The 10306-nt window shown below is 33.8% G+C and overlaps 1 protein-coding gene across 3 annotated transcripts; it reads left to right on the top strand.

Annotated features, from left to right (window-relative positions):
- Positions 1-1699: 1699 nt before the first annotated feature.
- LOC113845844 (probable methyltransferase PMT10) lies at positions 1700-9196 on the top strand. Of its 3 annotated transcripts, none has more exons than XM_027473490.1 (9): positions 1700-2467; positions 3440-3589; positions 3664-3934; positions 4529-4639; positions 4851-5019; positions 5597-5854; positions 5988-6110; positions 8432-8509; positions 8583-9196. In XM_027473490.1, the coding sequence occupies exons 1-9, from the start codon at positions 1886-1888 to the stop codon at positions 8785-8787; spliced, it is 1947 nt and encodes a 648-aa protein (XP_027329291.1). In that variant the 5' UTR covers positions 1700-1885; the 3' UTR covers positions 8788-9196. The 3 variants fall into 3 exon arrangements, 2 of the variants coding, with proteins under 2 accessions (XP_027329291.1, XP_027329292.1); XM_027473491.1 differs by having other exon boundaries at positions 8432-8513; positions 8590-9140; XR_003501584.1 differs by lacking the exon at positions 8583-9196 and having other exon boundaries at positions 5597-5862.
- The last annotated feature ends 1110 nt before the right edge of the window (positions 9197-10306 follow it).

Here is a 10306-nt window from a genome sequence, read left to right as displayed (position 1 = left end):
CTAGCAAGGTCAACAAACACATCTTTACTAATTTAAAGAGTTACTTAAATAAGTTTGAATTAATTTAGAATTATTCCTTCATTTCATTTCTTTTTATATTAAAAATATTGTAAAAAAATATTAAAATAAGTGTATTATAAAATATTAAATGAAAATGTGCTCATATTTATTGTCTTAAAAATATTTAAAAAATTAATAATTTGTTTATTTAATAATTAGGAGTAATTATTAAATAGTTTTCTTATTTTTAAAACAATAAATACATACACATTTTCATTAATACTTATTATATACTTTCTCTAGTTATTCTTTTACAAATAATATTTAACTAAATTATATAAATTAATAAAAATAGCCAAAATCAATTGATTTTCTTTATTTCTTATTTTTCTAATGAGTGCTTAAAGTCATACAATAAAAATATATATAAATTTTTTTATAAAAATTATAAATTATCATAAAATTTAATGTATTATTACATTTTTATAAAAAATTATTATATTTACTTTTTTTATTTTGGGCTTAAAAGTACAAGTTAAAAAATTATTTTAAAAATTATCATAACAGGATAATTTTATCCTATTATTGGCTCTATTTATTAAAGGAAAATAAAAAAAAATATAGAACATCTTATAAAAAAGTTACTAAAACTTTTTAGAAGGTCATTTATAGAAAGAAATAGAAGAAGTAAAATAATATAAAGATGATATATAAAAGGATAAGGCAAAACTTTTCTTTAATATATGTTTTGTAGAGTTTATAAAAATGCTTATAATTTTTATAAATTATTTTAATAAAATTTTTACTATATATTGTCAAAGTAATTTATAAACATTATAATGAAATTTGTAAAATAATTCTTTAGATAGAAAAATGATTAAATAAATGTGATTGAATAATGAAGAATAAATAGGAGCCGTTCAGCGTAGCGTGTAAGTTGCGTGCATTATTGGAACACAGACACTACACAACGCCAAATTTAAAGCAGTCAAAATGGGACCCACATCCACACTGGCACGCCCAACCGACGTAACATAAAAAAATGTTTAATTTATTAAATAATATATAAAAATATTTTAAAATTTTAAAAAAGTTAATTAAACCTTAAATAATTAAATATTATTTTAATATAAAATTATTAAATGTAACTATTTTAATGTAAAACATCAATTATTTAAATTTTATACAAATTAAAATAACTATTATTTACTAATATTTAATATTATCATTTTTTTAGACTACAGTTATATTATCATTTAATTATTTTAAATTTTTTATTTATGTAAAAATTTAAAATAATTTATTTATTAATATCTTTATTCATATATTATTTAGATAGTATTTAAGTAATTTAAGAGTAAAAAAGAGACCTATTAATAAAAGATAAATTAATTCATTTAAAATTAATTGAATAAATTTTTTTCTCTATAAAGGAATAGAAGTAATTCTTTAGAATCGTTACTTATAATTTTAAAAATAATTTGTTATTTTTTGTCGGCGAGCGAAATTAATTAGTTGTATTATGTTAAATCATTTACAAACATTAATTTTACTTTTATTTTTCCTTTTCGAAAATTATGCAAACAAACACGAAAAAGCATAGGATGTTCTTAATTATTAAATAATGATCACAACGATTGCAAACAAACCAATACTGTAACAATTTACTGTTCTCAGTCACCAACTCACTCGCTAGAAATCTCAGATGAAACAACAATTTGCTTTCTAAAACCTCACTTTCATGCTAGTTGTCACTGTTTTGTTTCTACACCCAACACAAACACAAACACAATATCCTCCATTCATCAAACTCGTTAACGTTTCACGGTGAGATCCAAGGTTTTCTCTTCCACACTTTCTCCCTCAATCAAACTCATTCCTCAAAATGCAATCCATAGACATTCTCAAAACGTCTTCATTTGTTAAAATCACCGCCCTCGCACTCTTCTCCCTCACCCTCTTCCTCTTCCTCTTCACCCGTTTCTCTCCCACCACTTACTCTTCCCTCACCTTCTTCTCCTCTAACGCCGCCGCACCCTCGCCGGAGCAACCACCACCTCCTCCTCCGGCGCCGAGAGTAAAAGTTTTCCGTCTACCTCCGTTACCGCCGGTTGAGCGGATGGGCGTGTTGGACGGAAACGGCGGGATGACGGAGGATTTCAGAATCGGGGATTTGGATCCCAATTTCGTCGAGGGTTCGTTGAATGGGAGCAGCGATGATTGGCGAGGGGAGAAGGAGGAGGGTGGTGTGAGGGTGAAGATGAAGAAGTTTAAGGTGTGTGATGTGAGAATGGTGGATTATGTACCGTGTTTGGATAATGTGGAAGCAATTGAGAAGTTGAATGGGAGTGACAGAGGGGAGAAGTACGAGAGGCATTGTCCAGAAGAAGGGAAGGGTTTGAATTGTTTGGTGCCTCCACCGCAAGGGTATCGGAGGCCCATTCTTTGGCCCAAGAGCAGAGACGAGGTACTTTTCGGATTCGGACTCTGTAAGTTTTGTCGTTTCATTGTTTCTGCTCTGCACGTGTTGTAAGAATGTTTCATTGTGGAAGGTTTTATTTATTTATTTGTATAGATGATGAAATGGACACTATACTCGTAGTGTTGGTGACTGCCTGACTGGTAATTGGACAAAACTTAAGGTGCAGTTTGTTTGTCGATTAAAATTTGAGTTCTATCTGATGTAACATTAAATATAAATATTTTATTAAAATCAAACTCAAATTTTGATTGGTAAACAGTAATGAGAAAACAGCACATAAGTTTTGTCCCTGGTAATTTTGGGGTGCTCTGCGGTGAAAAGTGAAACGGTTTTGTCATTGGCAAGCTTGACATGAATGGCCATCATTGGCCAAGCAGAACTCGTCAACACATTCTAGACGTGTTTTATTCGAGGAAAATGATAATAGTTAAGGGCACGGGTTAAGGAGAAGTGTTATCGATGCACCCCTACTGTGATTTTTAATAAAAGCGGTCAATTATTGATTGATTCCTTGACTAGTGCCTTTAGGAACTTGTTAGAAGGCCCTTCATTTAATGGAAAAATGCACGACTTGTTGAAATGTTTACTTAATAGCAATTACTTTATGTTCTATGAGAGGCTAAATGATCTGAGGATGACCAGCAACTCTGAGAAACTGGTGACAGGTGATAGAATTTAACAGTTGACAGATGCTGGATTTTTGTTTTGTTTTTTTTTCTTTTTTTATAATTTGAACTTTCTTGTTAAGATAATCTAGGAAAAAGAAAATTTCATCTGGATTCTTAAGCATTGAGTCATATCTTAATTAGATGGTGGATGTGGAATCTGATTTCGTGGTCAGTTTGCTGAATTTTGGTTCTAACAAACTCATGATGGAAATTTAAATTTTGTGTCATTTGACACTCATCAATTGGTTCAGATTCGGAAGAGAGGGTTTGCTAACTTACGCAATTACAGGTTTGGTTCAGTAATGTACCCCATACACGTCTGGTTGAGGATAAAGGTGGCCAAAATTGGATTTCAATAAAGAAGGATAAATTTGTTTTTCCCGGTGGTGGAACACAATTTATACACGGTGCAGATAAATATCTGGATCAGATTTTAGAGGTTAGTCTCTTATTTAATTTCATTCTGATCTCTGTTGCAAGATTCTAAGACAAGCTTTGAAATTGAATGCGCAGATGGTTCCTGACATTGCATTTGGTTACAACACCAGAGTTGCATTAGACATTGGCTGTGGAGTGGCAAGTTTTGGTGCATTTTTGATGCAACGTAATGTGACCACTCTTTCAATAGCACCAAAAGATGTTCATGAAAATCAGATTCAGTTTGCTCTTGAGCGTGGTGTGCCTGCCATGGTAGCAGTATTTGCTACACATCGTTTGTTGTTCCCAAGCCAGGCATTTGACCTGATCCACTGTTCAAGATGCAGAATTAATTGGACTCGTGATGGTACTTCCTTCCTCTCTGTTTAAACCTTTCATCCCCCATTTCAAGCATCTTAGAGGTAATTATTATTGAATTGTTTAGAGAGATGGATCTATGGGATGAGGATAGCCTTTGTCCCCTAGCTTTTCTGTAGTTTTTAAAACTTTATGTTAAAACATGTAGTACATTGTGACTAAGACAACTTTCTTTTTTATTTTTTAATCGGCAATTGATTATAGCAATTTACATAAGTAATTGAGCTACCTATGGGATGGACTGGTCATAGTGTAAAAAATATACTGGGTTAAATATATAAAGTAAAGAAACAAAAATTGAAAGGTGCTACAGCAGCAATGAAAGGTAAAAGTCATGCTCTGGTTGTGCTCTCCTTTCTCTGAAGGAAAACTAATTTAGAGTATTTGATGGTTGTCTAGCACTATGAATTTTTGTAATATATGAGATGAAAATATTGTTCTTTCAAGTTTCAAACTTTCTCTAGATTTCTTCATATTTTAACTCAAATGAATTTAAGAAACGGTAGATAAAAGTACAATCACAACTATGCTCAAAGGCTTTACTTCTTTGTACTGATATTGTGATTTCATGTCTTTAATGAAGATGGAATTTTGCTTCTTGAGGCCAACAGGCTTCTGAGGGCAGGTGGCTACTTTGTCTGGGCAGCGCAGCCTGTTTACAAACATGAAGAGAGCCTTCAAGAACAATGGAAAGGTAGGCCAATATTTGTATTTTCCAAAACAGTTATACATCTTTCAATGGTTTGATTGATACTATGTTAGGGGTGTACTATTTCCTCCTTTCATTCTTTTTCTCTGATAATACTCAACAGTCAACACCATATGTGGTATCAAATGGCCTAGATCTTCAAATATTGATATATTTAACTCTAAACACCTTGACCTCTATACTTGTTACTTAACAGAAATGGAGAACCTGACAGCTCGCCTTTGTTGGGAACTTGTACGGAAGGAGGGTTATATTGCTATATGGAAGAAACCTAAGAACAATAGCTGCTACCTGAGTCGTGAGTCTCGTGACATTGCTGTACATCCTCCATTATGCGACTCCAATGATGATCCAGATGATGTTTGGTATGACCCACTATATATTGTTTAATTCAGCTGTTATGTATCTTTCATTTCTGGTCTTCACGATTGCTTGAACTAGAATGCAATGGCTAATTAGAGTCAAAGATGTTAAAGATTGATTGTCATCCCAAGAAAATTTGCTGAAAGTTTTAGTGAGGAAATTGTTGCAGTTTTGGCCTTGTATATGGATTCATGATATTATAATTTGGCTTGTTAATTGGAATTTTATGTATTGCTGATGGATGCCTGGATTTTATCACCAATGCATTCTTTTTACTCCTTCCTAATTTGTCTTTCATTTTTATACCAGGCTAACATTCTTGCCTTAAAAAGAAAAGGAAAAAAAGCCTGCTTAATTTAATATTTAACAAAATTGCATAGAGATGACACTGGCTAGAAAGAATTATACACTGGAAGAGCAAGAACCAACTTGAAGAATCAATAATCAACTTGTAGACATACTGCACAAAATTTGACGCTTTGGAACATCTTGAGTGATTAACTTGATAAAGCTTTATGATTAGAATTATGTTAAGTAAACAAATATCAGAACTTGTGATAACAAGAAAACATTTTGCAGGTATGTTGGTCTCAAGGCATGCATTACTCAATTACCTAGTAATGGATATGGAGCAAAAGTTACTAAGTGGCCTTCACGCCTTCATCAACCACCAGACAGGCTCCAAAGCATCAAATTGGATGCCATTATATCCAGAGATGAAATCTACAAAGCCGAATCAAAATATTGGTATGAAATAATAGAAAGTTATGCTCGGGCTTTCCGTTGGCAGGAGTACAACCTGAGAAATGTAATGGACATGAGAGCAGGATTTGGAGGGTATGAGAGTATGTTATTTCGTGCTTTTTTTTTTTTCTGTTTTCAATTACATTTGTCAGTTATTAGATTTCTATAGAATGATTGTTTGACCATCCAGTGTATTAGGGTGTAACTTTCACTTCCATAACTGCAGGTTTGCTGCAGCATTGAATGATCTCCAGATTGACTGTTGGGTAATAAGTGTTGTTCCTGTCAGTGGATTCAATACCTTGCCTGTTATATATGACCGCGGGCTGATAGGAGTTATGCATGATTGGTAAGAGAAATTTGCCTGTATACTTCTCCAGCTGTTTCTAATCTGATTTGATGTGAATGGTATTTTCCTTCAGAATTCAGTTGTCATTGTAACAGCATAAATATTTAAGCTGATTGGGATGTAAAATTCAGAGAGCATTATTGATTTCTGGTGTAGGAAAATGATAGATATCCATTAGCTAGTTACAATCTGTAGTTAGTCAATTTGTTACAATTAGTAGAGGGTATTAATGTGGAGCAGCACTTTGAAGCCTGCAATCCTTGAGGAAGAGAAGACAAAAGTTGGACAGGTCTGTAAGGATGTGCTTTAGTTTGTTGGTTTGTGTGGAAAGAGGATCGTCCAAGTGCTTCATAGTGAGACTTTGTGAAGGCTTTGCTCAAGGAGTTTCAGCCAGAGTTTGATCTAGTCTGAATCTACCAATTTGGGTCTAAGATGAGGAGCAAGAAGATGAAGGGTTAAAGATCAAGAATCATAATTGCAATGAGGAAATAGAATCTTGGGAGCTAGAAAATAGAAAAAAAGTTGAAGGTTTGGAGAGAATAGACTTAGCAGCTCAAGAGCAAGAAACAGATAAAAAAAGCTACAAAATTGGGAGAAGCCCAAGAAAACCAACTCACAACATTCTGGATGAAGAATCAGAAAATAGAAGTGAAAATGAAGTTCTTGGGATCAAGAATCACAGTGATAGAGAGGCACAGGGACAGGTCTGTCTTTGGGTTGTAACGGGGTGAGGAAAATCGAGGGAAGACCCATGTTTAGCATGAAGGGAGAACCAAGGATTGATCTAGTGGTCATAATGGAGGTTTAGGGTATTGGTAGTACAATCTCAAGTTCTCAACCCACCACAGAAGCAAAATAAGGTGGAGGATCATGATAATCATTAGCTACAACCATGTGCAGTAATGCAGTTCACCGGAGAGCTATGGAGATCAGTATAATTAGAGTCTTTGATGTTCTGTTTAATGGCCATAAATATCATAGAATACAGACAGAACACTAAAGGAGGATGGGGTCCGTATGTTTGACCCAAGAGTGGCTGAGGCTATTTTCAGGTGACAAAGGAGTGGGATTTCAGACATGCTTTAAACAATGGGACCCCAGTGTGCTTCTTTTTTTTTTTTTATCTATCCCATTCACCTTGAGGACAAGGTGAAACTTCAAGAATGGAGTATTGATAGATATCCACTAGTTAGTAGTTAGTTACAATCTGTAGTTAGTTTGTTGCAAAAAGTGAAAGCATTACATGTATAAATAGAATAGAAGAAAGGAAAGGAGATATTAGAGATAATAGGGATAAATCCCAATTATAAAGCTAGATTGTTGCTGAGCTTCGAAGGTTTGCACCTCCCAATGCCAAGGCCACCATTCTCTGTCAATTCACAAGATATCCTTCTCCCTTAGTTCTCTCTTATTTATAGGCAACATACCTTATCTCTTCCATTATTCCCATTCAACTAACTAACCAAGGGATACCGCCTACCTATAATACTCCTCCCCTAAACATTCACCTTGTCCTCTGGATGAATATCATGTAGCTACTAAATACCAAGTTCCCCCAAGTGGTAATTGCTAAACTGTTGAGCAAATTCTTGGAGCTGCCTAAATAAATTCCACCATGGTCAATTATAAATCCCTTTAGACCCTCCTGCTGCCAACTCCTCCCAAAAGCTTCAACAAGACCAGGTTCTAGTCTCTGCAAAATTATCTTGCAGAGAATCCACATGACCTGCAACACACTGTCAGCGACAATATGAAATTTGTGAACCAGCTCATCATGAGTCCCAAGACATTTATTTTTCCTTCGATACACCACCTCCTCAAAGAGTTGGGTTTGGCCCATTGTGCCAAAGAGGCATGCCTTTCTATCTTGATCTTCCCCTTTTCCATTGCTTCTTGATGCAGTGGCCCTATTTGCTTGTGTCACCCTTTGTCTTCTGCACATAGGACTGGCGGCCTGGGGTTGGGTCTGATAGTTTTGGCCATAGATAATTGACCTTCCCGGTTGATGTTTTCGTACTCTTAGCTCTTGTCCCCTCGCTGACAACATTCCTATTCTGCTGTAGAACAACATTCCCATTCTGCTGTAGAACAACCTATTTAGCTGGAGTTATTTTGACCCCCACACGAGTAACCCTGTCTGACTGTTCCAGTGGGGGGCATTTATTCAAGATGTCTGAGTTCTTCAATTCCACTGCTGTTAATTTGTAGATTTATTTATTCTCCTTCTGAAATTGGATGCCAAATATTTCATCTATTTCTTTTTATTTTCTTACTTTTGAAAATAAGAAGGGAATTTATCCTTATGCTTGAAATTCTGACAGGTGCGAGCCATTTGATACATACCCAAGAACATATGATCTGCTGCATGCAGCGGGTCTCTTCTCTGTTGAAAAAAAGAGGTGTGTCATCACTCTATATTTCTTTATCGATTCCTACCACTATTAGTTTTTTTATAAATTATTTATGTCTCAGGCAAAAGTGTAATATCTCAGCAATTATGCTTGAGATGGATCGGATGCTAAGACCAGGTGGGCGAGTGTATATACGTGACACCGTTAATGTTGTTAGTGAACTAGAAGAAATTGCAACTGCAATGGGATGGACGAATTCCCTAAATGATGTAGGTGAGGGTCCCTATTCGAGTTGGAAGATATTAAGAAGTGAGAAGCGACTCTGAATTTGCTAAATTGTGTCAGTAACTAACACCATATATTGGCACATGCAACTGGCAAGTATACCTGAAATCTCATTGAGCGCCAGAAATGTGGCTAAAACTAACCCCATGCATTTTGTTCAAAATCCGGTTCTATACTTCATTACAATGTTAAATCGCTACTAACAGGTTTCCTCGTAAACACATTATTTTTTAGTTTTCTTTGTCTTATAATCAATCTCTAAAGCATTTACTAAAGGTGTTTAGTGAGATGATAATTTCATCTACTTGATTCTCGTGTTATGTAAATTTAAGTTATAGTGTACACTGGACCGAAATCCGGAAATTTGTTTATATGTAAGAAAGATTCGTCTGTTGTAATAATATTATCGATTCTAAATTCAGGTGAACTCTCAAGTATTACCGAGTTTTGGCACAACGGACTAAGGTATGACAGCAATATTTTAGTTAAGTAGTTTGGGATTTCACATCTAAATGTCATTATGGTAATTAAAAATGAACTAAAGAAGAACAGAATGAAGTCATATTAAATTTCGTTGAATCGATTAAAATTGAATATAATAAAGTTGAATTTGATGGAATTTATTCTATACCATTTTCTTTAATATCTCTTTTTATTTCCTTCTAATTCACTTTCCATCGGATTTCACTCATCGTAAAATTGACCCATAACCTAAAGAAAGGATATTAGCATACAGTTGGCAGGGAATAAGTAGGTTTCCTACATACCTTGAGATACTAGAAACTACTTTCAAATGCTAAAATTTGTTTCCAATTAAGAGTGTTGGAGCCTTGTGGTAACGCTCTATTGGTAATTCCAAGACATGTATCTATCTCAAAGTACTAGATTGGGGTATGCCAAAGTGGCTTACAAAAAGGTTTAGAAAGGACAGACTGATACCTAAAAGTGGTTTTTTGAAAGGGTTTAGCATCAGGATTAATTTTCTAAGTAGGTTTACAAAAGTGTAATCAATACTCCAAATGGACTCCCATCTTATTTAGAAATTATAAACAGGTTTTCTAGACATTTGCTTTAAGTTACCCATATCCGTTGCTAGGATCGAAGATGAATGCTCGTAGTATAGATATTTCTAATTTAACAATTTGTGTTAACATTTTACTAATCAGTGCTTATTGAAACTCGAAAGTTTTTATTATAAGGAGTTTTCTAACTTGTGCAAAGTTGTACAGGATAAATTTTAATAAATTTATAATTTAACTAATCTGTATTAATTATTTTATTATGATTTTCTTAAAAAATTATTTTTTATTCTCATTTTATTAGTTAAGTAGTGTATTTATTGAGGTTTATCTTGTGGAAGGTTGCACATGTTAAAAAATCCGTTGTTATAAATAGGATACATTAAAAATAGTAAGAAGAGATGCATTAATAATATTTAATTAAAAAAATTAATTTTTTTGTTAATCTTGTCAGTATCATAAGGGCAAATATTTGCTTTCTTGTTAATCTAATTCTTTAATTTTTAAATAATTTTTTTTCTTATCAATGTTTTTTTCCTAA

Source organism: Abrus precatorius, unplaced genomic scaffold (genome assembly GCF_003935025.1).
Source record: "Abrus precatorius isolate BTA unplaced genomic scaffold, Abrus_2018 Scaffold8, whole genome shotgun sequence".
NCBI lineage: Eukaryota > Viridiplantae > Streptophyta > Magnoliopsida > Fabales > Fabaceae > Abrus > Abrus precatorius.
Note: the sequence above shows the minus strand (reverse complement) of the source record. Positions and strands in the feature narration are given on the sequence as shown.

Excerpts from the sequence above, each read along its gene's own strand:
- LOC113845844 (XM_027473490.1), top strand. The coding sequence starts at position 1,886 with ATGCAATCCATAGACATTCTCAAAACGTCTTCATTTGTTAAAATCACC. Across the intron at positions 5,855-5,987 it reads ATGAGAGCAGGATTTGGAGG|GTTTGCTGCAGCATTGAATG; the intron begins GTATGAGAGTAT and ends CCATAACTGCAG. Across the intron at positions 8,510-8,582 it reads TTCTCTGTTGAAAAAAAGAG|GCAAAAGTGTAATATCTCAG; the intron begins GTGTGTCATCAC and ends TTTATGTCTCAG.